The 27,558-nt window shown below is 44.0% G+C and overlaps 1 protein-coding gene across 1 annotated transcript; it reads right to left on the bottom strand.

The window, feature by feature from the left end:
- Positions 1–2,605: 2,605 nt before the first annotated feature.
- On the bottom strand, positions 2,606–25,737 carry PLAC8 (placenta associated 8). The gene is made up of 5 exons (XM_081093468.1): positions 25,671–25,737; positions 13,546–13,673; positions 11,375–11,499; positions 5,050–5,163; positions 2,606–2,815 (listed from the first exon to the last, which is right to left on the bottom strand). Exons 2-4 carry the CDS (start codon positions 13,643–13,645, stop codon positions 5,059–5,061), a joined length of 330 nt encoding a protein of 109 aa, XP_080949594.1. The 5' UTR covers positions 13,646–13,673; positions 25,671–25,737; the 3' UTR covers positions 2,606–2,815; positions 5,050–5,058.
- Between the last annotated feature and the right edge of the window lie 1,821 nt (positions 25,738–27,558).

Genomic DNA, 27,558 nt, shown 5'->3' with positions numbered 1-27,558 from the left:
GGGAGCTCCCACATGGGAGAGCTCTGCTCAGCCACAAGCCAGGCTGATGGCTGCCAGTACAGCGGTGGTGGTGGGAGCCTCTCCTGCCTCCTCAGCAGCGCTAAGGATGTCCGACTGCAGCTTAGGTCTGCTCCCCGCTGGCAAATGGACATCCCTTGAGGGCTGCTAGGCTGCCAGAGGGATGTCTGATTGCCAGCTTAGGCCCAATCCCCAGGGGAGCAGGCCTAAGCCAGCAAGTGGTCATCCCCCGAGGGGTCCCAGACTGTGAGAGGGCACAGGCTGGGCTGAGGGACCCCTCTCCCCCCGAGTGCACAAATTTTTGTGCACCGGGCCTCTAGTCCTATCTAATAAAAGAGAAACATGGTAATTAGCGTACGACCGCTACCCTTCCCATTGGCTAATCAGGGTGATATGCAAATTAACTGCCAGCCAAGATGGCGGCTGGCAGCCAGGCAGCTTGAAACTAACATGAGGCTTGCTTGCTTCAGTGACAGAGGAAACCAATGTTCCCCACCTGCCTTGACGGCCTCTGAGCCTCCAGTTTGAAACATTGTAACAAATATAGAAGCTAAACAAAACCCCAGAAACCTGCTTTCAGTGAACCAGGATCTCAGAGCTGGAGTTATACATTGTTTCGATTATAGAACCTAAACAAACCAGATACCTGCTTTCAGCAGCCTCAGAGCTAAAGCTGACCCAGAATAAAAAAAAAGAAAAGAAAAAAAGGAGCAGTTGGGAGCTTCAGCCCTCAGCCTCTCACCCAGACTGGCCAGGCACCCCAGTGGGGACCCCCACCCTGATCCAGGACACCCTTCAGGGTAAACCAGCCAGCCCCACCCATGCACCAGGCCTCTATCCTATATAGTAAAAGGGTAATATGCCTCCCAGCACCGGGATCAGCGTGACAGGGGGCAGTGCCCAAACCCTCTGATTGCCCTGCGGCTCTGTGTGTGACAGGGGGTGGGGCCACAACCTCCCTATCCGCCCTGCTCTGTGTGTGACAGGCTGCGGCGCCCCCCGCCCCCTCCCCCCCACAGGCCCTGCTCTGTGTGTGATGGGGTAGAGCCATAACCTCCCCATAGGCCCTGCCCTGAGTGTGAGAGTGGCGGTGCCCCAATCCCCTGATCGGCCCTGCTCTATGGGTGATAGAGGGCGGTGCCCCAACCCCCTGATCTGCCCTGCTCTGTGTGTGACAGGGGGCGGTGCACCAACTCCCCTATTGGTCCTACTCTGTGAGTGACAGGGGGGAGCTCCCCAACCCCCTGATGGGCCCTGCTCTGTGCGTGACAGGGTACGGAGCCCCAACACCCCTGATGGGCCCTGCTCTGTGCATGACAGAGGGTGGCGCCGCAACCTCCCTATCGACCCTGCCTTGAGTGTGACAGGGGGCAGTGCCCCAACCCCCCAATCGGCCCTACCTTGAGCGTGACTGTTGGTGGCATCGCAACCTCCCAATCTGCCCTGCTCTGTGCATGACAGGGGGCAGCGCCCCAACTCTCCAATCGGCCCTTCTCTGAACCCGACCAGGGGCTGTACCTAGGGATTGGGCCTGCCCTCTGCCACCCGGGAGCAGGCCTAAGCCAGCAGGTCGTTATCTCCCAAGGGGTCCCAGACTGCGAGAGGGCACAGGCCGGGCTGAGGGACCCCCCTTTTCCCCCCGAGTGCACAAATTTTTGTGCACCAGGCCTCTAGTATATATATATATAAAACCCTAATATGCAAATAGACCAAACAGCAGAACAACCAGTCACTATGAAGTGCGCTGACCACCAGGGGGCATGCGTGGAACATGGTTGCCGTCGGCAGCAGGCGGCAGAGCACAGAGCATGGTGGACATCAGCCACAGCAGGATGGTGGAGCAGGTGAGCAGGGGAGCCAGACCAAGGTGGGGTACCGGTCGTTGTTATCAGGGCGAGCCTCTGGTGGTTACTGAAAATTCTTTGCTCCTGTGCACCATGATTCCGCCCGGTGCTTGCACCAGCTGCCGGTGCCGGCTCCCTCCCACCTACTGCCGGCACCAGAGCTGCTGCTCATACCCACTGCCGGTGCCTGGTGCCGGCCCCAATCACTCAGCGCCATCAGTGGGTGCTAGCAGCAGCTGCCAGCCCCGATCGCCCCTCAGGGCTTCTCCACTTCTCCCTGCTCCTGAGGGGTGATCGGGGCTGGCAGCTGCTGCTCACACCTGCTGACAGTGCTGGCCCTGCTCCCACCTGCTGCTGGCACCGGCCCCAATCGCTCTGTGCCATCAGTGGGTGCAAGCAGGGCCGGCACCATCAGTGGGTGGGAGTGGGGATGGCAGGAGTGGGGCTTCTGGCAGAGAGGGGACAGGGGGCCGCGGCGGGAGGAGACCACACTCGCCTGAAGTGAAGGACCACATAGGGTTGTGCCCAACCTCCAGTGGAGGGAAAATCCAAAATTATAAAAGCTTTTTACTTGACAACATTTAAAAACCTTTGTTGTGGACATTTTCAAACACATAAAAGGTAGAAAAGTAGAATAAAGAATCTCCACCTACCCATCATTCAACTTTGACAGCCTTGGGTTCATTTTTTAAAAAATTTCTGTAATTTCCCATGAAGTAGTATTTAAAGACACAAGAACTGTTGAAGGAATCAATGTTTTTAATGGCAGTTATCTTACAGAATAGCAGTGGAAACATATCTCTTTCAAAATTAACTGGAAATAAAAATGTTTTGAAGCCATTTGAAACCATATAATTAATTGCATTAATTTATAATATTTGAGGTGAGATAGCACTTAATAAATGCAGCATTTCATTCCAGCATTTTTTTTTTCACCACAATTGAAATTTTACCTGTAGGAATCAGAGAGAAAAAGAAAAAAAAAAAAAAGAACAAATGAATGAAAAATTAGGATTTATTGGTCCCGTCTTTCTTTATATGATTTTGTTCCAAATATCAAAACTTCTATTCCACCCCTACTGTATTGCCCAATTTCTACATATTTACAATCGACACCAAACAATGGCTCCTGGTTCAATACAGTTTATTAGGAAGAGTCAGGACCACCAGTTAAGAATTAGATGAACCTCCTGGGTTAGGGATTCAATTTGTTTTTTGGCTGAAACTTGTGTTCACTTTTTCATCCACAACATTAAGTGCCGACTATGTGTCAGGCACTATTGCTAGATGGTTGAGCAACCAACGGAATGCTCTGTAGACGGCCATAGTTCACTTCTGTTACCAAATGACAACGAATCACCAAACATGTGAAGGTCATAGTATCTAAAAAGCAGAGAACCTAAAACAATCTTTTTCATGATGACTAGACCAGTCTACTGCCACATTCTAATTCCTTAAGGGCTACTTTGGCATCAGATTCTGAGCCAGGTTGGTAAGATAGGCCTTTAGAAAAGCATCCCTGTTGCCCTGGCAGATGTAGCTCAGTTGGTTGGGCATCATCCTATGCATTGAGAGGTCACTGATTGGATTCCTGGGCAGAGCACCTGCCTGGGTTTCGGGCTCCATCCCCAGTAGGGGGCATGCAGGAGACAGCTGATTGATGTTTCTCTCTGGTCAATGTTTATCTCTCTCCCTCTCCCTTCTTATCTCTCTCAAATCAATAAAAACTTTATTTTTTTTAAAGCATCACTGCTTGGGAAGAGAGATAATAGTCAATTCTTAGGAGGGAGGGTATAATGATAAGAAAACTCTCCATCTTGACTTTGCTTGAAAGTAAGTTAAGCACTTCGGTCATTGAGGGAAGCCATTTAAAACAACCAGAAGGCATGCCCTAGCCAGTGGTCGGCAAACTCATTAGTCAACAGAGCCAAATATCAACAGTACTTCTTCAAAATAGACTCGCCCAGGCCGAAAACCGGCTTCTGCGCATGGGCCACGAAGTGTCAATTGCACTGTACGTGCGCCCGCACGTGGTATTTTGTGGAAGAGCCACACTCAAGGGGCCAAAGAGCCACATGTGGCTCGCGAGCCGCAGTTTGCCAACCACGGCCCTAGCCTGTTTGGCCTAGAGAGTTGGCCTGTGGACCAAAGGGTCCCAAATTCAATCCCGGTCAAGGGCACGTACCTTGGTTGCAGGCTCCTTGGGCCCTGGCCCTAGTTGGAGGCAACCAATAGATGTGTTTCTCTCACATCGATGCTTCTCTCTGTCTTTCCCTCTCTCCTCCTCCACTCTCCCTAAAAATCAATGGAAAAATATTCTCGGATGAGGAGTAACAAAAAATAAAATATATTTATAAAACAAGCAGAAGGACAATAAAATGGCACTAACAATGAAACACACTGAAGCATGGTTCATGAAGAGGACATTACTTTGTGCTGCAGGTGAACATAGTTTAGAGAGAACATCAACCAATCATACATGTGAATGCACCATCCTGACCAAGGACTTTTACAGAGAATAGCCATTTCCATGTGAAAGCTAAACTCTGACTGCAAATGTTACGGGGATTGGCAGAAGAAATTGAAAGACGGGACTGGATAAGCCACTGCCCTCTTGCCTGAGAGAAACAGGAAGAAGTGAGGAGATTAAAAATGTGATCAGGCATTTTGGATAACTCAGAGAATTGTCCATACATAATTTATAGAGACCAAAAGAGTCTCCTACCTCCTTGGAGAATGAATTACTGTTTTAATACTGTGGTACTGATAAGAACACATAAGTAGGTACATGCACACAGCATAGCATCTCAGCTGGTCACTGTTGGCGGCAGTGACTGAGATCCAGGCTTAGATAGATGAGTATTCGGTCATGCACATACCTCTACCGCCTTAGGTTATGGGGGATCTAAGATGGGCATGGTGTACTTGGTGCATCACATGGCCACTCCTGCTGTGGCAGACACCTTTAAAAAGCCACACACTCCCTGTGCAACTAGGCTTAATCCTGTCCATCCAGGCTCTGGAAAGCTGGCTACCAACTGATTGGTGTAGACTGGCAATTAAAAATCATTTGCCCTCCATCTGTTAAAGGGTATCTCATGTCTCTGTGAGACAGTACCAAGGAAATAAAAGATGGCTTTGAAATTTTACTTTGATACTCATAAATCAGGAATTCCCACCAACATACCGAACATCTTTAAAAAGCATTCATTTCTTTTCTTCTTTTAATATCTCTCTTGAGTTGACAAAGGGCGCAGTTAGGGAAACACATCAGCATTAGGAAGTCATTGCAAATGGATCCCTGTTAAAAAAAACACACAAATAGACACACGAGTCCACATGTAGTCTATAAACACAGTCACACAATTTCCTGCATTTGTATAGCTTTTCCAACCTCTTTAAAACATACATTTTGTCACTTGTCATGAGGATTCTGTGACATTATCCCCACTTTTCTGATGACCCAGAGAAGTTAAAAGACTTGCTAAGATCACATAGCAAATGGGTGGCAGCGCTTGGTCTTTCTGGAATGGTTCCCTTTAAAGCAAGTGGTGTACTGCTCCAATTTTTCTATAGTTGGTGAGCAGTGCCAGACCAAGCCTCATGTTGAATCCCTCAGCCATTTTCATTGCCATCTCTCATGTTCTGCAAGGGAGAAAGTCCGAAGTGAGAGAGGGACATATAATTATGGGGGGAAAGAAAGAAGGGAACGAATGATGTTTGGAAAAGCCATACATGGTCTGCTTTCAAAGTTCTGAGGGCCCTCTCTCTGGCAGAGTCCAGGTGGGCTCTCACTGACCCTCTGGTGGAGATGCCCTTGGAGGAACCCTGCTTTGGGCGGGAGGCACTGGGTGATCCAGGGGACTCTAGTCTGACAACCAGATTCTATGATGGTGTGACTTGATGGATTGAAATAATTTTGAGCTCCATTTTTTTTGATAGCACAAATTTTTTTAAAAAGTGTTGAGTAAATACAATTCCCAATTTGTAGTGTGAGCAGAGAGAAAATGAGGAAGAAAGAGATAGCTATGGCAGATTGAGTTTATAAGGGTTAGGAGCTCCTAAACGTTGAGATTATGAGTGCTCTATTCTTTTTTTTTTAAATCCTCACCCAAGGATATATTTTCCGCTGATTTTTCAGACAGAGTGGAAGGAGGCGGGGTACGGGGGGGAGAGAAACACATCAATTGGTTGCCTCCTGCACACGCCCTGACCAGGGCTGGGGATTGAACCCACAACTGAGGTATGTGCCCTTGACCGGGAATCGAACCCGGGACCCTTTGGTCCTCAGGCCAATGCTCTAACCACTGAGAAAAACTGGCCAGAGCAAGTGCTCTATTTTTTATGAAAAATTTTCTATTGCTGTAGTAATTTTGATTCTCATCTACCAGAGTAAGCATGTGGGGAAAAGGGGGACAAATGAATAGCAGTGTTAAAACTCGTCTAAAGTTGTGCCCCTTGTCAGAGGGAGGAACAGATATTCAGCCTGAAGATAATTCAGTCTTGTAAGCTTCTCTTTTTCCCTGATAAATAATCCACAGTTTCTTTAATCTTTCCTCATAGAACTTGTACTTTTCAGCCTTTAATTCATTATTTACTTTTTACTTTTAAAAATCTTTTAAACCTTCATTAAACTACCATTATGCCTCAAAGAAGAAAACATTCTCATTAGTAATGAGACAGTATTTCTATGCCTTGTCTATTTACCTCAGATTGTTTTTAAAACATATATATATATATATATATATATATATATATATATACATTTCCCCCCCCATTGATTTCAGAGAGAGTAAGGGAGAGGGAGAGAGAGATAGAATTATGAATGATGAAAGAGAATCATTGATCTGCTGCCTCCTGTATGCCACCTACTGGGGATCGATCCTGCAACCCAGGCATGTGCCCTGACCAGGAATCGAACCATGACCTCCTGGTTCATGGGTCAATGCTCAACCACTGAGCTACACTGGTTGGGCTCAGGTAGTTTTTAGGGGAGAAAAAAAATCCCACTATTATTTGCTGAGAAACCTAGGGAAACTTATAGAAAACACAACTTGATTCTAAGTCTGTTTCATACTATACATATAGAGACTACAGAGAAGAAAAAATATTCCTTTTTCAAAGAAAGAGGAAATGAACTACAGGTTGACATCACGTTGAAGTTAATAATAAGGGATACAAATGCCTTGAGGGGAATAGCTTCTTGGGAAATGGGTGCCAGAAACAAAGACTGCATTCACCACTCTGCTTGGTTAAATTGGACTAGTACTTCTCTGATTAAAAAGGTTCTTGTTATCAGCACTTACAGAAGCATTGATTGAGCGAATAAATGAATGACTTGTGGTACATGGTTGCCCACACATCTACGCAGGCAGGCAGGATGACCAAGTGGGAGAAACCGGACATTTGGAGTTAGAATAAGCCAGCGTTTCCATGTTCTGTGAGCGTAAGCCTGTCTCACGCCTGGCTTCCATATCTGTAAAGTGGAGGCCACAGTCTTGGTGCCGTAAAAAGTTTTAAGTAGTAAATGAGCAATTTTATGTCGAAATCCTGTCCCAGCAGATGGTAGCTGTTTCCTTTCTCCTTCTCTCCAGCAGAGGCTGTGCCCTCCTTGGCCTAAGGCAGTGGTTCTCAACCTTCCTAATGCGCGACCCTTTAATACAGTTCCTCATGTTGTGGTGACCCCCAAACCATAAAATTATTTTCGTTGCTACTTCATAACTGTAATTTTGCTGTTATGAATCGGAATGTAAATATCTGATATGCACGATGTATTTTCATTGTTACAAATGGAACATAATTAAAGCATAATGATTAATCGCAAAAACAATGTGTAATTATATATGTGTTTTCTGATGGTCTTAGGCGACCCCTTGTGAAAGGGTCGTTTGACCGCCAAAGGCGTCGTGACCCACAGGTTGAGAACCGCTGGCCTAAGGGATGCTGTATTGGCTAGTCCACGAAGGGAGGGGCCAATCAGTCAGAGGCTGCATTGTAGCAGCCCCAGGAGATTTTGCACAGATGTAAACAGGAAACAAAGCAGAAAGCATAAATTAGTCCTAGGAATTACTTGCCATTATATACATATAAATTGATTTCAGAGAGGAATGGAGAGACAGATAGAAACATCAGTGATGAGAGAGAATTATTGCTTGGCTGCTCTCGCATGCCCCCTACTGGGGGTTGAGCCTGCAACCCGAGCCTGCAATGTGCCCTGACTGGGAATGTGAACCCTGACCTCCTGGTTCATAGATCACCGCTCAATTCCTGAGCCATGCCGGCTGGGTTTTACTCAACATTTTAAAGGTCTGTTACAAGGAGGAAGATACAGTGTCTATAAATACACTTACTTAATGTATGCCAAGAATTCTGTCATAGAATCCTAGACCTAGAAGTGACTTTAGAATCATCTTGTGCAACTTCCTCATGACAGATGAGAAAACCAATGCCGCCAAATGATTTCCCAGAGTCAAGAAATTAGCTATTTGCTGAGCTGAATCCCGAACTTTTATCATATAGAGTCCAGCTAAGTGCTCCTTCTCTTATCCCATTTTGGGGTTAGGGGCCACTTTGAGAAATCCACTCACACTCATATACATAACTACAAACACATGACACTTGGCCTGTAATCTTAGGAAGTCCGCGGTTCAGTCCCAAAGTGAAGAACTCCCATGTGTTACCCGCCTTGTGAGTGGCACACATGAGAGCTGCAGGGAGCGCTGAGAGTCAGGCGCTGAGCAAGCACAGGGGAGAAATGGAGGCAGGCCTGAACCCAACCCTGCCCTGGGAAATCAGCTGAGTCATGGTCTGAGATAAAACAGAAATGATAACTGTTATTTATTGAGCACTATCACTTTCCAGGCTCTGTGCTAAGCCTTTTCCATGCATTATCTTATGTGACCTTTACTGCACCACCCTAGCGAAGGCATCCTTTTATCAGCGGGGGAGCCAAGGTTAGGAAGATTAACAACTTGCTCTCCCCCCATGGAAGCAATGAGTGGGGCAGAGGTTAAGTTTTCAGGAGCAAGAACCCATCATATCAGTCTTTGTTTAGAACATGTCAGTGACTTCCCAGTTCACTCAGAGTAAAAGTTCTTATCGCCTCCAAGGCCCTTGCTAATGCTCTGGCATCATCTTCTTCTCTTCCATACCCCCCACACTCTATTCCTATTCCCCGCTCCACAATTGCTTCTGGATGGAACATTCCAGCTAAATTCTACTTCAAGGCCTCAGATCGATCTCTTTCTTCTGCCTGGGCCTTTTTCAGGCCTTTTCTGACCGAGGTCTTTCCTGATAGCCCTATTTAAAATTAGAAACTTCAACACTCTCCCTCTTCCTTGCTTTCCTTTTCTCTGTAGCACGTCACTATCCTATATATTTTACTTTTACTTAGTTATATTGTAACTATCTCTTCCCATTAGAGTGTAAGCTCTGCCATTGGCAACCATCATAATAATAACTGATGCAGGCAAGAATCTTCAATGAATGTTAGAACTAGTGGGTGAAGAACAGGATACTTACATCTCCCTACAAGATCCTATCTACATATGAAAACCCTAATATGCAAATAGACCGAACGGTGGGAGAACCGAACAACCGAACAATGGTCGCTATGACGTGCGCTGACCACCAGGGGGCACGCATGGAACATGGCGGGTGTCGGCTGTGGCAGGATGGTGGAGCAGGTGAGTGGGGGCGCCAGACCAAGGTTTGGTACCGGTCACTGTCATCATGGGAGCCTCTGGTGATTACTGAAAATTCTTTGCTCCCATGTGCCATGGTCCCGCCCAGCACTCACACCCGCTGCCCACACCCTGTGCTGGTCCCAATCTCTTGGCACCATCAGCAGGTGTGAAGGGCTGCCAGCCTTGATTGTCCCTGAGGGCTTCTCCACCTCCCCTTGCTCCTGAGGGGCGATTGGGGCAGCAGCCGCCTCTTGCACCCACTAACGGCTCCGGCCCTGCTGCTGGTGCTGGCCCCAATCGCTCTGCGCTGTCAGCGGGTGCGAGCAGGACCGGCGTGATCAGCACGTGGGAGTGTCGGTGGGAGGGGGACTGACAGCAGGCAGGGAACCCAGGGCCGTGGCAGGAGGGGCTGGGCGGGAGCACGGAGGAGGGGCTGAGACCTGCCCCTGTGCCCACCGCAGCCTCGAGGCCCACAGTTCCTTTCAAGGTGTATGAATTCATGCACTGGGCCCTAGTCCATTATAAAGAGGAAAATGGCAACTTTATAGTGGACGGTCCTGGCAGACACTATCTTAACCAAGTGTAACATCACACATAATGGGGTAAATGGATGCCATGTGCTTCCTGATACAATGTATGGCAAACACAGCACAGCTTCTGTGGAGTTTCTGCCAAAAGTGTACAACCTAATTATAGGAAAACATTTGACAAACCAAGCTGAGGGAGTCTACTGATCTATGTTCCTTAAAAAAAAAAAAAAAAAAAAAAAAAAAAGAAGAAGAACAAAGAAAGACTGAGAAACTGTTTCTTATTGTATGAGACTACAGAGGTGTGACAACTGAATGCAATGTGTGATCCCAGATTGCTTTTATTTTCATCTAAAGGATGGTGTTGGGATAATTGGTAAAGTTCAAATAAGATCCACAGATTAGCTACTAGTATTGTATCAATGTTAAATTCCTGATTTTGATCATTGTTTTATGGTTATATGAGAAAATGTCCTTGTTTTTAAGAAATACACTGAAAAAGATGTAATAGTGCATCAAGTTTGTAATCTACCCTCAAATGACTCAGGGGGGAAAAAATAGATAAGGTAAAGAGAAAAATAAAACAAGTGTGGCAAATTTTTACTGTTTGGGGAATCTGGGCAAAGGGTTTTCAGGAAGTCTTTGTACCATTTCTGCAACTTTTCATTAAGTCTGAAATTATGTTGAAAAGGCTTAAAAAAATAAAAGAACGCAAACTCCACGAAGACAAGGATTTTGATTTCCTTTGTTCACTGACATGTCTCTAGCATCTGCAACGGTAATTGGCATGTTCTATGTACTCAGTAAGTCCCCACTGAATAATGAACATCAGCCTATGATTTAACAAGGTTCTGGGTGCTCAGGGGTCCCTTTTTCATGAATGAATGCTCCCTTACGAGTTGCCAATGAGGCAAGCGGGACAGCGTGGAGAGGATGCCCTGAGCTCTCCTTACCCAAGGCTCGGTGAGAAACCGTCACCCGCCCTGCAGGCTGCAGGGCCCGTGTGACTCTGGGTAAAGCCAGGAGAGGCTAAGGATCCCGTGCTGGCCTCTGCCCCTCACCTACTCACCACCAGCAACTTTTTCGGACACATCTACTGGATCAATAAAATATTTTATTATAAATATATCCCAAAGGTATAGATAGCCACACTGCCCCTGTAAATCACTTTAGAGGTTAGGATGGTGATGGAGAAAAGACTAGGTCAAGGCATGAAGGTGAGGAGGGCAATCATGGACTAAAGGGAAGCCCTCGGGTGTCTGGGCTAAAACCACCTCCCCTGGACCCTGGGGTGACTCACCGGGATGCCGTATCGAGTCCGATACAAGGTCCTCATGGCGACAGATGCTCCACATAAGCAGCATTCCTCCATGTCAGAGGCAATCTGACACGAAAGGCACAGAGGGAAGAAAGTCCCGCAGAGGCCTGAGTGAGAGTCAAACCACACAGGGGAGTTAGTGCAAGTCATCGTGGTTTCCACCAGATCACCTGCTCTCCAATAGGTGCTTGCCCGGGAACTGGCCTTCAGACCCTCTGAGAACACAGTGTGGTCCCTGGCTCCTTATGCACTGCTTTTGGGCCCGACTGTCCCGGGACTGGGAAAATGTGCCTGTCATAGCATCAGATCACATTTGATTGTAAAGGCTTCTGCCTTGTCAAACTGATCATGTAAAACTGATCTCTCTTCCCGGCCCTAGTTTACGTTGGGGCCATGTGTGTGTAGGACGTTTGTGGTGTCAGGAGGTCTGAAAAGCCCTCTGAAAACCTGGGAGGGTGTTTAGGGTCAGAAAGGGGAGAGTGGAGAAGTCCTTTAGTGCCAAAATGAGAAAAGCAACGAGGAATAGGTTTTAGATGGTCATGCAGGCAAAGAGCAGAGCCCTGTTAGCGACAGGAGGATGGAAGCAAGCAGAAGTTAAGGGATATGAGCATGGAGAGCTTAAAGAGCTTACTGCAATCTCACTTTAAGGAATCTGCGTAAGACCAAAAGTGGGCCTAAGGAAATGGCAACAAACAGGAAAGGTTCTCAAACATGCTCTGAGTGAAAGTCTATTTTGGAAAGCTCTGAGGTGGGTTTTTAAAAAAATATATTTTTATTGGTTTCAGAGAGGAAGGAAGTGGGAGAGAGAGAAATAGAAACATCAATGATGAGAGAGAATCACTGATCGGCTGCCTCCTGCACACCCCACTTTGGGGACCGAGCCCACAACCCTGTCATGTGCCCGTGACCAAAATTGAACCTGGGACCCTTCAGTCTGCAGGCTGCCGCTCTATCCACTGAGCCAAACCAGCTAGGGCTGAGGTGGAGTTTTGATAATGCTGTACCCCAAGTAAGATAAAAAAGTCCTTGTTTTTTTTTTTTTGACTGATTTATACAAAAGGCTATCTCTAATGAACTTGGAACCCCCATCATGTACCAAAAAATAAAAATAAAAATAATTTAAAAATAAGGAGACTGTTTCTCAAAGACACTGGAAAGATGCCCCACACAGAGCACCTGCAGCTCATATGGCAATAGGCTCTGAGATAAGGACACTTTTCTCATGCAAAAGTGTGGTTGGTCATGCAAAATAATTATGTCAGTAAAATAAAAATTCTACACTGCTTGCTGAAATGGGACAGCCACAAGAGTATCACTGCAAGCCGGAAAGCATAGTCAGCTTCTTAGGAGAGGAAGAGGTAAATAGAAAACTGGAGAAGCATGTCAAGAACATGGTGAGCCCGGCTGGCATGGCTCAGGGGCTGAGCGTCAACCTATGAACCGGGAGATCACGGTCCGATACCCAGTCAGGGCACATGCCCGGGTTTGCAGGTTCGATCCCCAGTGTGGGGCGTGCAGGAGGCAGTCAATCAATGATTCTCTCTCGTCATTGATGTTTCTCTCTCTCTCTCTCTCTCCCTCTCCCTTCCCCTCTGAAATCAATAAAAAAAATATTTAAAAAAAAGAACATGGTGATACTACAGAGGTGAGACATTTAAAAAGAGGTGATTGATCTAAACAGGGACCACACACTCAAGGCCAGGCAGATAAAATAAATGAGTGAGGTAGGTTGGAAAACCCCCAAAACAGTGGATGGTGAACATAAATATGGCAAACTGCAGAGCGAGAATCCTTTTTTAAGGGCTTGGCTAATCCTCAGCCGCAGCTGACGGACCTCTGCCACGTGAGAATGGGGACTCATCTTTCCAGATTTTCCACATTTTCAAGAGAAGCTGGACATCTAGATCGAAAAGCTGGATTTTTGTGTGAAATCTGATTTTTCGATGTTTGCTACTATATTAAAATTAGTACATCAAGAAGGCGCAACATGTACAGGACAAACAAAACACACCTGGTGGCTAAATCCACCCAGGGCTTGTGACTTCTGAGTTAGAGAGTGACACATGGAAGGATAAGTAAACACAGTTTTTGTTATGCTAATAGTCTGCATAGTTACTAGCAGTCAAGGAGAAGCAATGGCTGTGTGCACTTACAAATCCCCATGTCGGCGCAGCAGTCAAACGCGCCGGTTTGCCAGTCGCTGACTGTGGAACCTCCTGCACCATACCTTGGCTGCGTGACAACGGGGTTCATTTTTTAGGATCACTGCAAAGGTCACTGCCTGTAAAACAAAACCAAAAAAGCATTAGTTCCATATAATACAGATACCAGCTGAGAAGGCCTTTCATCACCTCTCTCCTGTGGAAGGTGGCTCACATTCTCCTAACGTCGCCTAACATTTCCTGGCTGCTGTGGATATCTGGGAGTTAAAACGGTCAAGTTAAGGGGATGAAGGCTTCTCTCTCATGTTTTCACTCCCCCTTTCACTGATCAGCAAGATTATTTTGTTGTTGTTGTTGCTTTTTTTCAAGGCAACCACCCTGAACAATGTCTATTTTGCATTTGAAGTGTTTCTATTGAATAGCAATTATAATCAGTTTTTACAGAGGTATTCCACAGGCATTATCTCAGTTGTTCCTTAAGAGAACTCTGAGATTGAGTTCTTTACTTTTCCATAAGATTGTTATTAAAACAGATGCTTCCAACGAAGGTCAGGGTTCCTGTGTACCTATTAGTGATATCCGGATAGCTAAAGTTTTCATAGAAGGCCCCTGTTACTTAGAAAACAACAACATTCAGTTTCCTTTGGTGAAGATGTCAGGTCAGAATCTGAAAATAAAAAGAGGCTTCAAGGTCCCGCAGAAAAACCCACTGGCTGCAAAACTACCAGGAAACAGTGTCTCAAACAAAGTGGTGCCTGTACTTTTTATATTTCACTCTGCCATCAGGGGAAGTCTCCGAAGCTCAGTCAGTACTCTCAACAGAGAACACGTGTTTGTTTTCACAATTACCAACGTTCAAACTCGCTGCTTTACTATTTCAAATCTGACCATGGTACTGTGCTCTGTAGTCTTGGTCCCTGCTCACTTCTAACACTTCCCTTGACCAGTTGCAAGGGAATCCCATTGCCCCCCATTGTCCCTGGGCTTTGCTGCCTTCAGTTTTCCTCCACGGTGACAACCCCAGTTAACAATTCTATCAACATGCTTCCCTATCCGGGCTGCACACTTAGGTTCATCCCTAGGGCTTGCTTGGTTAAAAAGACAGATTCTTGCTTCTGATTGAGTAGCCTGGGGTGGACCCTGGGAGTGTAAATTTTTTAAGAGGCGATTCTGATGCAGCCACTCTGGTGGCTACGGGGACGTGTCATTTCACTCTTCCTCGGTCCTTCCTAATGCACTTTCTTAGCTTTCCATCATGCCCTGCTCCTCTTCCGGGGTGATTCTGTCTACTCAGATCTGTGGCTGTTATCAACTGATTTCCAACAACAGCTGAGTCCTCTAAAAGAGGGACCAAAGTTCTCTTGAATAATAAAGCCAAGGCACTTTGATCTGCCCTAGAAAGGTGTCTCTAATACTTGTTACCAAGAACTTGCTTTATGACCCAAAGGGGACACCAGCCGGCTTGAGGCTATATAATTACAGTCAAAGCCTTCCAGGAATCATATTTGAAACTGCAAGGTATATGTAAATATTTAACTAGAATCCAAAGGTCTTTCAAAGGGTAATGATATCTTTCTTGATAATGCAGGAAAACATTCGGCTATGTGGTAGAGCAGACTATTAACCAACAGGAAAAAGTAGCAAAGAGTTGACCAGGGAATCCTATCCATGTGCAGTATTGTGAGAGAATGAATTAGCAGAGACATGATGGTTAAAAGTCCTGAGAATGGATAGTATTGCCTTGTCTAATCAAGTGAATTTTTTAAAAATATATTTTATTGATTTTTTACAGAGAGGAAGGGAGAGAGATAGAGAGTTAGAAACATCGATGAGAGAGAAACATCGATCAGCTGCCTCCTGCACATCTCCTACTGGGGATGTGCCCGCAACCCAGGTACATGCCCCTGACTGGAATCGAACCCGGGACCCTTCAGTCCGCAGGCCGACGCTCTATCCACTGAGCCAAACCGGTTTCGGCATCTAATCAAGTGAATTTAAAGTTGTGCAGAGTAAGGCACAAAGTTTTAAGTTTTTATATAGGAGTATTTTGTAGTTCTGGTTGTAACTGGGTTTTATTAATTAAAATACCCTACATAACAGATATTTTCTACTGGTTTCTGTCTACAGACATTTTGTCTTAGAACACTACTGTCATATTGCAAGCTAACATGTGTATTATAACTGAGGAGCTTGTTAAGAATGACACATCCACCCTGACCTGTTTGGCTCAGTGGATAGAGCGTCGGCCTGCGGACTGAAGGGTCCCAGGTTCGATTCTGGTCAAGGGCATGTACCTTGGTTGCGGGCACATCCCCAGTAGGGGGTATGCAGGAGGCAGGTGATCAACGTTTCTCTCTCATCGATGTTTCTAACTCTCTATCCCTCTCCCTTCCTCTCTGTAAAAAATCAATAAAATATATATATATATATTTTAAAAAGAATGTAGATCCTGATTCCGTAGGTCCAGAGTGGGACCTGACATAGGCTTAAAACAAGCTCCCAGCTGGTGCCAATGCTGCAGGTGTCTGGCCCACAGACTAGCCAGAGTCTCTAGACCATAATTAGGAACCATGGAAACAAACAAACCTGGGTTCAAATCCATTTTCCACCCTCGGTAAGTCCTTGGACAAGTAAACTAACTTCTCTGAGCCTCAGTTTCAACATCTTTAAAATGAGTATTACGATTTTTCTCTTTGGGTTGTTGTATTAATGTGATGAGAATATGTCAGTAGACTATGTCTAGTAAGCAGTATGTTTCCTATAGCATGTAAATAATCTGACATATGCACTATTGTGTCTATTTTAAACTCAGTGCTGCAAAGCAGCAGGGCCTATCCCTGATTTAATGGTATGGAAAAGCACCTCTGTGCCTCAGTTTCCATATCTGTGAAATAGGGTATTGACAGAACCTAGCTTCTGAAGTTGTCAGAAGGACTAAATGAGTTAATATTTGAAAAGCCCTTTGAGTGATATCTGGCATAATGTAAGTGCTTTGTGAATATTATTAAATAAAAAATAAAGCGGAAACGCAATACTATCCCTCTGCCTACTCATACTTCCTTTACAGTCTTAGCTATTGTAAGATGTGGGTCATTCTTCTGCAAGGCTATGAAGAAAGGGAAAAAAAAACAGAAAACATATCACAAGTCCAAAGTGACAGAGTGGCAGGGCTGGGGCTTGAATTCAGTTCTGGGGAACTCCACAGCCTTTATTCTTCTTTCCACTGAATCCACCAATGAGGAATTACAATTCTTAGCCAGTTGAAATGAGCAAGCCCTGCTCAAGAATAAAAGGTAAGGGCCTTCCTAGAATGTCCCTTCTCAGGTAAATTTTGGGAGCTAGACAGTTTGTGACTAACTTTGCTTTCTTTTTATGTAATTATTTACGTGTTTATATGTACATATTATTTTTAATATTCTGAAAGCAGTCACTCAAAAACTTGCCCTAGAGTTCCACAATACAGGTTTAGAGGACTGGTTCTCAGCCAGAGACAATTGTAACTTCCAGGAGACATATGGAAATATCTAGAGACATTTTGGTGTCATAACGGGGGGTGAGGTGCTATTTGATCTAGTGGGTAGAGACCAGGGATGTTACTAAACGAACTGCAAAGCACAGAACAACCTCCACAACCAAGAGTTTTCTAGTCCCAAATGTCAACAGTGCTGAGTGAGAAACCGTGGTGTAGAGAGCATCAACCTTTAGGATGGAGCTTAAAGGTTGTCTAGTTCCTAGCAGATGCATAAGTTGCATCTACAATAAGCCTGAAAAGCAGTCCCTGTGAGGAATGAAAACTAACACGTCACTTCTTAGTTCAGAAATGTTCAAAATGCAAACACTGGAACTCAGGAATCATTCTGTGACTCCGGGATCCCCCAAGGATTCATTCACATCCTGCTCTGAAATTCCTCTCCTGTGTGGCAAGTCCTGTGGCTAGTCCCACCACCATGCTTGCCTCTTTTACTTCTGCTTTACTGTTCCCAAGTCAACAGTTTAACCTATCCAGTTCTACCATTTTTTTTCTCTTTAAGTAAACTTTTAATTGAAGAGCAATATACAGGTAGGGCAAAAGTAGGCCTACAGTTGTGAGTAAACAAAACACAGTTTATTCTTGTATTGTTATTTATTAATTACTAGAGACCTGGTGCACGAAATTCATGCGGGGAGGGGGGGGGTGGGTTTTCCCTCAGCCTGGCCTGCACCCTTTCCAATCTGAGACCCCTCAGGGAATGTCCAACTGCTGGTTTTGTCCCTGCGGGATCGGGCCTAAACTGGCAGTCGGACATCCCTCTTGCAATCCAGGACCACAGGCTCCTAACTACTCACCTGCCTGCCTGATTGCCCCTAATCACCTCTGCCTGCCTGGTCACCTCTAACAGTCCTCCCCTGTTGGCTTGATTTTGCCCCCAACTGCCCTCCCTTGCTGGCATGGTCACCCCTAACCTCGTCCCCTATCAGTCTGGTCACCCCCAACTACCCTCCACTGCCAGCCTGATCTCACCCCGAACTGTTCTCCCCTGCTGGCCTGATAGACCCTAACTGCCTCTGCCTTGGCCATCACCACCGTGGCTTTGTCTGGAAGGAAGTCAGACATCTGGAAGATGGCTGGTCAACCCGATCTAATTAGCATATTACCCTTTTATTAGTATAGATAGTATTACTTATTTGTATTATAACTGTAGACCTACTCTGCCCACCCCTGTGTATACAGTAAAGTGCAGAAGTCATAAACATGATTGATGAGCTTCTACAAAGTGAACAATTCTTGTAACCACAAGCTGACTCAAGGACTAGGCCATTTCCAGAACCCCAGGAGCCCTCCTTACCCTCCTAGGGAGCCTTACGCTCTGCCCAAAGGCAACCTCTGTCCTCGAACACCAGAGGCTCATTTGGCCTGTGTTTACCTAGTTATATACATTATTTATTTTTCTGTGTCTGGCTTCTTTTGCTCAATATTATGATTGTGAGATCCAACCATGTTAGATGTAGCAATAATTCATTCATTATTTTTTTTAAAATTGACTTTTAGAGAGAGAGGAAGGGAGAGGGAGAGACAGAGAGAAACATCAATGTGAGAGTGAAACATCGATGGGCTGCCTCTTGCACTCCCCCTACCAGGGATCGAGCCCACAATCTGGGCATGTGCCCTGACTAGGAATGGAACCAGCAACTGTTTGGTGCACGGATGACTCCCAACCAACTGAGCCACACTGTCCAGGGCTAATTAATTCATTCTTATTGCCATATAATACCCTATTATATAGATATACCACAATTTTTGTATCCACTCTACCATTGTATTCCTTTCCGTTTGGACTATTACAAATAGCATAGTGCTGCTATGGATATTCTTGTACATATCTTCAAGTGGACTATGTATGTATATGTTATGTTTATACCCAGGGGTAGACTGCTGGGTCCTAGGGTTAGTAGATAGTGCTAAACAGTATTCTGAAGTAGTGGTACCAATTTCCACTTCCATCAGTAATGTATGAGAGTTCTAGTTGCTGCACATCCTTGCTAATACTTTGTAATGCCAACATCTTTTTTCTACCCATATGTTGCTAAAGAACCTGGGAAACAGGAGCCTAGGTTTAAGACTGAGAAAAACAGAAATTATGGTTAAATGATTAAATAGACTTGCCATATGTAGGAAAAAGAAAAACAGGATATTCAGTTAAATTTGAATAAGCATGTCTCATGCAAAATTTTAGACATACTTACATTTAAAAATTATTTGTTCTTTACTTGACATTCAAATTTCTCTGGGCATCTGTTTTTTATCTGGAGGGTTGGGAGAATGACTGTCGTATTAGTTACCAACGTGGGAGCAGAGGATAACTGCTCCCCATAGTTACAGGAATGGGAAGTGGTGGGGAGAAGCCAAAAACAATGCAGCCTCCTTAGCTTGTACAGGAAGCACTCTCTCACTCCTCCAATAGTGATCAGAGGCCAAAGAACCCAAATATTGGCAATGATTGCTTTCTTTCTTTTTTAAAAAAAATATGTTTTTATTGATTTTCAGAGATAGGGACAGAGAAGAAGAGAGAGATAGGAAGATCAATGATGAGAGAGAATCATCAATCGGCTGCCTCCTGCATGCCCCCTCCTGAGGATCAAGCTTGCAACCTGGGCATGTGCCCCAACTGGGAGACTAGGAATCGAGCCATGACCTCCTGGTTCATAGGTCGATGCTCAACCACTGAGCCACACCAGCTGGGCAGCAATGATTGATTTCTATCTAACTTATTGTAAGAGTATTTCCTTTAGGAACACACAACTGTTTGTTCCTGGATAAAGGAAGGAAAACTCAAGGAGCTATTTAAGCCTGAATTCTAAGCCAGCTCTGAGAGTTAGTCATTTCTGGAGGTATCTATAAGAGATATATGTGTTAATAAGTTTGTTTGTGTTTTCTCTTGTTAATCTGTCTTTGGTTACAGGGAACCAGCCAAGATCTTAGAATGGTAGAGGGAAAATTATTTTCCTCTCCTACAATGTCATTTCTGAAATTTTGTCAAAACAATGAAAACTCTGTTATAAAGAAATTTTAAAAAAGATTATGCTTAGTTGAAGGTATGGCATTTTCTAATTTAAGTGAAATGATTTCTATAAACAAAATGGTACTCCTAAAACATTTCCCCTCATGTAACCAATTGTGCTCATTCTTGATAATGCTTACATGAGAAGCTCTCTCAGTAGTATTTGTGTTTTTGATACTGCAAGACTGAGAATTTTTCTGACACAGGAAAGTCCAGTAACCCTCCTTTTATCAAGAAAGTAAAGGGTACTTGGTTCACTAAAATGTTTAATGAGGGGTAAAGGTGGAGATAAACACATGATAAATTGGGTCCTTCCTTCTCTCCATTGCCATTCTACTATTGCTAATCTCTCTGGTGACCGAATTCATTAGGCTTCTCTACTTTTATCTTATAGCTAGAGGCCCGGTGCATGAATTCATGCACTGGTGGGGTCCCTTGGCTGGAACCAGTTCTCTGACATCCCCCGAGGGGTCCTGGATTTTGAGAGGGTGAAGGCCAGGCCAAGGGACCCCCACTGGTGCATGATCGGGGCTGAGGAGGGACGCAGAAAGTTGGCCAACTGGGTGGGTGGGTGGGGGGGGGTGGACCGCAGGAGTGCTCTAGCGAGTGTCTGGCCTGTCTCTCTCAGTCCCAATTGGCTGGACCCCAGCAGCAAGCTAACCTACCAGTCGGACTGTCTGCCCCCTGGTGGTCAGTGCGCATCAAAGCAACTGGCCGAATGGTTGAACGAACGGTCAGACACTTAGCATACTGGGCTTTTATTATATAGGATGTGCTGATCTGGTGTCAGGCGCCTATGGTTCTCGGGAAAGACTACACTTTCACACCCAAACCCTCTAGGCTTGGCCTCTGTTTTTTCAGTCCTTTGATTACCATTTTTTAAATTATTGGTCAGACCAGATTCCTCACCACCTATACTGTTTCTGCTGTGAGCTCTTCCCTCCTGTTTCCCTCTTTACCTGTTCACATCTCATCTCAAATGCCACCTTCTTCATGAAGCCATTTCTAATCCTCCAAGTTGGATTTGCCTCTCTCCCTCCTCCGAACTTACTCATTATTTTTATGATGTGGTGGAAAGCCTACTGAGCTTGGGATTAGGACACGGGCTCTAACCATAGCAGTGATATGTGGCTACTTCTGTGCCTTTTCTCTAAATGGCAATGGCAGTATCGTACCTTCCCTCTTCCAGGTTACTGAGAAAGCTACAGGAAGCTGTACAGTCATGTGCTGCTTAATGATGGGGATACATGCTGAGAAATGCATCATTAGGAGGTTCATTGAACATCACAGAGCACTCTTACACACACCTAGTGAGACAGCCGACTGTACACCTACGCTCCGCAGTATGGCCTACTGCCCCTAGGCCACAAACCTGTACAGCACGTAACTGTACAAAAACAGCATGAGGTTAAATCAAGCACAAGATAGGTCGATGCAATTAAGAGAAACACTTGGATGCATATTCTTTGACAATCCTCCATGAACAATGTTTTCACCAGCTGGGGTTTGAAAGAATTGGACAGCAGTGAGGCTGAATTAGAAGTCTTTGGCAAGAACCTGGTTCAGATTCCCAACTAGGGCAGCTTATTATTCACAGGAGCAGGTAGGCAGAAGAAAAGGCACATAAGGCAAATGCATTGTTATAAAAATTGAAAGATGCAACCAGGACAACACAGAAGGCCACCCTAGTAGCATGGAGGTGAGAGAATTAATGGCTGTCCTAATTCAACGTGGAGACCAGCTAAAGGCATACCTGTAGGAAAGCCTTTGCTTTCCTCAGAAACCAGTTCTAAAACCTCATGAGCAGGTGACCAGTGGGAAAATTTAGAAAAACAAATTAGCCAACACAGGCTACAGTTGATATTACGTGATCCATTTAGAACAAGCTGATAGTGTGTTGTTAAGCAGTACATTTTGTGCAGGCACTTATGAATTACATGAGACTGATCAAAGTCCCGAGGTTCCACACCGCAGAGCCCGAAACCTTTCATATCAGATGTTAACAAACCCCACCCACTGTGGCAACAAAGGAATCCAGTGAAGCCCAGTGGAGTCTAATTTTAAGAAATGTAACTTTCTGGTTAGCAGAGATAAAAGAATTACAATATGGAACCTTAGATAATGTAATGAGTTCATCTTTTAAAAATACCAACCACTTGGCTCCATTGGGATTCTGATCCATTGGTCTGGTTGGAGGGGGTTAGTGGCCTTGGAATTAACATTTTTAATGCCTCCCTGGAGATTCCAGGATGCAAGGAGGATAGAGAATCACTGTACTGAAGGAAGTCTATCTAAAATGAGGATTTGAGTATTGAAGATGGGGAGCTTAAGTCTTTTATACAAAAATAATTTCACCCCAAACATGCATAACTTTAAAAATTTAGTCAAAATAACATGGTTAATGAAGACAATCTAAAAAAAAATCACAAAAATGTCAGAAGAAAAAATCTCTAGTAAACCCACCGTACAAACCAAACCACTATTGACACTTTGATGTACGTCCTTCCATTTAGTTTGTGTGCGGGACCGTATTTTCATGAGGATACTCCCAAATGTGGCAGAAAAACCATTTCTCCTACAGTGCAGAGAAGGCTGCTTCTCTTGCTGTTTGTTAGATTGGGATGCAAGTACTCATCTCTCTTAAAAAGTAGTGTATCCAATCATTGTGCTTTAGCTTAGAATTATTATCTGATTAGTTGATACCCCTACCATGACTCTTGAGTTGGAGTAAAAGAGAGAGAGTATTTTTTTCTAAGAAAGTTTAATTTGCATTCTTCTAGCTCATCCTACAATTTATTTCTATTGGTATAATTAAAAGTTAAAATACTATTGGTTGAGGGAATGAATATTTTGAGTTACCTTAAAAGTCCCAATTTATATGCAAGTATCCTGAAAACCCTCAACTAAAATCAGATTGCTCATTTATGCAATTATTTATTACCCCAGACTCAAGTCTTGTCTTTATTCTGTTTCTCTCTTCATATCTTTCTTGAAACTCTTTGTCTCCAACAGGAGCTCAGCAGAGGGGGACCCCAAAAAGTATCACCAACTCCTGAACTTGCAGAGGGCTTGGCTCTACCCCATGCTTAGCATATCTAGTAGCAGGTTGTATCCACAGCATAGCAGGCCTACAGATGTCTCAGATATAATATCTTGGCTAAAAGAACCGGAAGACCTATGAAGTACAGCACCATATTTTAAATCTTTCTGTAACTCAAATTTGAATGGGAAGTGCCTGGCCTTTGAATCATGCGGGATGAAGAGCACTTACCTGGTGATTCAATACAGCTAATGGCTGCCTCTATTTTGGTACAAAACATCTCAAAGGGGCTTGATTTTTATTATTATTATTTTTAATAAGCAGTCAAGTTTGTTAAATGATTTTAAAGTTTGTTTTATTGAGTGTGTGTGTGTGTGTGTGTGGGGGGGGAGAATCTCCTCTACTCATGTCCCCCAAATTGTACTCATGATTGAGTAAAGAGGGTTAAGATAGTGCTGGTCTGTAACCATAAAATCAATGATTGAATCTTCCAGAATATTGCATTTGAGTAGTGTCTGTAATCTTTAACTTAACAAATACCATCTAATATTTTATAAGAAGATAACGAAACCATTGGTGAGTGCTCTTGTTGGTATAGATGAATCTCAAAACATCAATGAAAATACGTTTTTTTCTAAGAATGGCCAGAAAACACTTAAAAGATGGCCAATTTAATTCAGGAAAAAGGCGGCAGCCTTTACAAACACTTGCTTATAAAATATTTCTTTTCCCCCAAAGCTTCCAGGTGTATTTTTCCAGAACAGGGTCTATGCAGTAAGAGGGGCAGCCAGTAAATTCACACACATTTGTCTCCATTTTCACTCCCCCAAGTAAAGCCCAAGTGAGTTTCAATGCATCGTTTAAGTGCTAATTTTTCAATGAAACTGAAGGCCAACCATGGTTTGCTCTGCATTTCGTTAACACATTCAAGTGCTCTTAGGATTGGTCACCTCTCAGGAGGTAAACTGATCACAGCCTTCGGGCACTGTTAAAGCTGGCACAAGAAAGCAAAATGAAAGAGAAAAATTTGGACAGATATTTAGTTTCCCTCTCCAAATTAATATAATCCTTGAAAGAGATAAGCACAGTGGTATTGGCCTTATTTATTTATGGAGAGATGTGGACCAGTAGCACCCACATGCATTTACTAGTAAGGCCTCTAAAGGTTCCAGTCTGGTCCTGGTTATAATGAACGGTCAGCTGTTTTCAGGTCCTTTGCTTCTGAGCTCCAAAGGGTGCCGGTCATTCATCTATCCTAACACAGTGCCTGCTCAATAGGTGTTAAAAACAAAACAAAAACACAACCCAAAGAATTAACAAGTGTATGAATAAAGCAACTGTTAGTCCCATAACAAAATTTTGGAGTCACTAGATTAGACATCCAAGACATCAGAGATATCACCTCTCACCCCACCTCCCCTTTATGTACCGTCTTTATCAAATGTGTTTGCTGTAGGGACCTGGAAGTTAAAAGGAGAAAACCAAAGCTTCTTCCCCTCCTTTCTTTAAACCGTGCAAGTGAGAAAAGCTAATTATTCCCTCAACAGTGAAAGCGCTGAGATCTGCCTTGGGAATACTGCCGATGATAACAGGCTGCACACCAGGAAAGGTAATACGTGGCCAGATCAGGATGATTTCAAAACATTGTTTTTGTTATATAAAAACAAAGACATTTAGAATTAACTTCTGACAATAAAACAGTAATAAACCTTAAAATGACTGAAACAGAAATCGTGCCCCTCCCTCAGCAAAACCAATTCCAACAGCAAATTTTGAAACCCATTACAAAATAAGAGAGAAGCCAGTCAGAGAAAGACAAGTATCACATGATCTCACTTATATATGGAATCTAATGAACAAAATAATCTGACAAACAAAACAGATCCAGAGACATGGAAGCATGAACAGACTGAGGATTCTCAGAGGGAAGGGACTGAGGGAAGAGACGAGATCAACCAAAGAACTTACATGCATATAGGCATAACACATGGACACAGACAATAGTGGGGTGAGGCCTGGGGATGGGGTGGGAGTGGGTCAATGGGGAGGAAAGGGGACATCTGTAATACTTTCAACAATAAAGATAAATTAAAAACAACAACAGAAGTGAAAAAAAAAGAGAGAGAGACTTCCTAGAAGGAATTTAGAATATTCTGTTTAAACACTCCAGTCTTAATGGTGATACAATGATTTCTTCTTTAATGATTAAAAACATTATTTTTTCTTCTTAAAGAGAGGGTCTTCTAGTGGCACATTTTAAAGAAAAAGTCACGATATTCACTGACTTAAGAATCACTACTGCCAAACTGAATTTAAAAGACACCTGCATGGTGCAGACATGTGGGTTTTTAAGATTACCCTAGAGTTTACTCCTACTATTCAATTCTCCCTTAGCTTATGCTAGTTACATGGTAAGATTTTATTTGTTCTATATTTTTTTATTTATTAATTTTTTTTTTCCTTTTCAAAGAGGATAGGAGAGAAAGACAAAAGATTTGCAAAATGGAAAAGGCAACCTGTATTGCAAAAATACTTACCACACAAAGGTTAACTGTAGAGAACAGCAGCCAGGTCAACCACTGGGAGGCCGAGGAACACTGAACTAACTGCTCTGTTGCTTCAGCCTGGGGTTATAATCACCAAGGGTGGAGTTAGGGGTGGGGAAAGTTAAGAGGTGGGTCTGCAGGAAAGGAATCTTGCCAAAATTGTTTTTATTGCCTAAATGGGGCCAATGCTTCTGTATTTAAGAATGTTGACGCTGCATTTTGTCTAATTGCATTTATTTTATGTGACCTTTGGCTGATAACATCTCTCCCAAAGACAGCAAGACTTATTCAGGATTGGGCAAAAACACATTTTATGAGGGTCCAAAGCCTGTATATTTATTTAGGATTTCTATAATTCATTTACTTCATAAGGTATTTAAGGTTCTTGAAACATGCCTTTTTTAAAAATATATTTTATTGATTTTTTACAGAGAGGAAGGGAGAGCGATAGAGACGTAGAAACACCAATGAGAGAGAAACATCGATCAGCTGCCTCCTGCACCCCCCCCACTGTACACGCCCTTGACTGGTATTGAAGCTGGGACCCTTGAGTTTGCAGGCCAACGCTCTATCCACTGAGCCAAACTGGTTAGGGCGAAACGTGCCTTTTGTTGTTTGTTTTTTGTTAATCCTCACCAGAGGATATTTTTTCCATTGATTTTTAGAGAGAGTGAAAGGGAGGGAGGGAGAGGGAGAGAGAGAGAGAAACATCAATGTGAGAGAGACACAACAATTGGTTGCCTTCCTTCTATGCACACCCAGACTGGGGCTAGGGATTGAACCTGCAACTCTTTGGTGCATGGGCTGACGCTCTAACCACGGAGAACACTGGCCAGGACTTGAAACATGTTTTAAAGTAAGAACTGGACAGCTGGTCTTAGTTAAGTCTCAACAATGCTCAAGAGATATCCAACCTTCCTCTTGCCAGGTTACTGGGGCTTTTGTTCAAAGCTGATGGGGTGGACAAGGGAAGATATTGAAGGGTTAGGGGAAGAGCAGGGACATGGCCACTAGCATTTTGGAGCGACCTGTCTGGTGCCAGTGTGCAGCCTGAATTCTAAAAGGCCAGACTGACATCAGGGAGCTCCCTCCAGGGGTAACTCCACAGAGCAGTGATGGCAAACCTTTTGAGCTCGGTGTGTCAGCATTTTGAAAAACCCTAACTTAACTCTGGTGCCATGTCACATATAGAAATTTTTTGATATTTGCAACCATAGTAAAACAAAGACTTATATTTTTTATATTTATTTTATATATTTAAATGCCATTTAACTAAGAAAAATCAACCAAAAAAATGAGTTCAAGTGTCACCTCTGATACGCATGTCATAGGTTCACCATCACTGCCATAGAGAGTGCAGGATGAAGAGGGCCGGGCAGGGATGGAAAGGAGAGAATGGATTTAACAGAGAAATAGGAAATGGCAGTTCTTAGGAAATGAGCAGAGGGATGGAGAGGGAATGAATCACTTAATGGATCATGAGATAGGCACATAGTCATGCACTACTGTATATAAAAACCTTAATTGTTTCTGGTTGTGGACAAAACAATGTGTTAGTTTAGCTGAGGTTAAAATGTCGTTCGTTCCTCAGTGTGACTCTAATGAGTTGTATTTTCTTTCATGTGTTTGAACATAAAATTCGAATGACTCACATCACTGAAACTTTGTTTTATCTTCTTCCTGGTTAGACATGTGTGCAGAAGGTGTTGTTCCTGGAGGTGGAAGGTAGTGGAAAGGGATCCTGGGTGCTTATCTCAAAGGGGTATTTGCCTAGTCTACTAACATTCACGCATACCATGCAGCAGAACACTCAATTTCTGCATAATAAATGCTGTCTTATTTCAAGAGACTAGTGTGTGAGAAATAACCACTCACTAGT

Source organism: Myotis nattereri (assembly GCF_964212035.1).
Source record: "Myotis nattereri genome assembly, chromosome: 1".
Lineage (NCBI taxonomy): Eukaryota > Metazoa > Chordata > Mammalia > Chiroptera > Vespertilionidae > Myotis > Myotis nattereri.
This window is presented reverse-complemented; position numbering and strand designations above follow the sequence as displayed.

Bases quoted from the DNA above. Each gene is read 5' to 3' on its own strand.
- PLAC8 (XM_081093468.1), bottom strand. From the start codon at position 13,645: ATGAACCCCGTTGTCACGCAGCCAAGGTATGGTGCAGGAGGTTCCACA. The intron at 11,500-13,545 runs GTAAGTGCACAC...ACTCTCACTCAG, and splicing joins CTGCGCCGACATGGGGATTT to GCCTCTGCGGGACTTTCTTC. The intron at 5,164-11,374 runs GTGAGTCACCCC...TTTTTTTAACAG, and splicing joins GGACTCGATACGGCATCCCG to GGATCCATTTGCAATGACTT.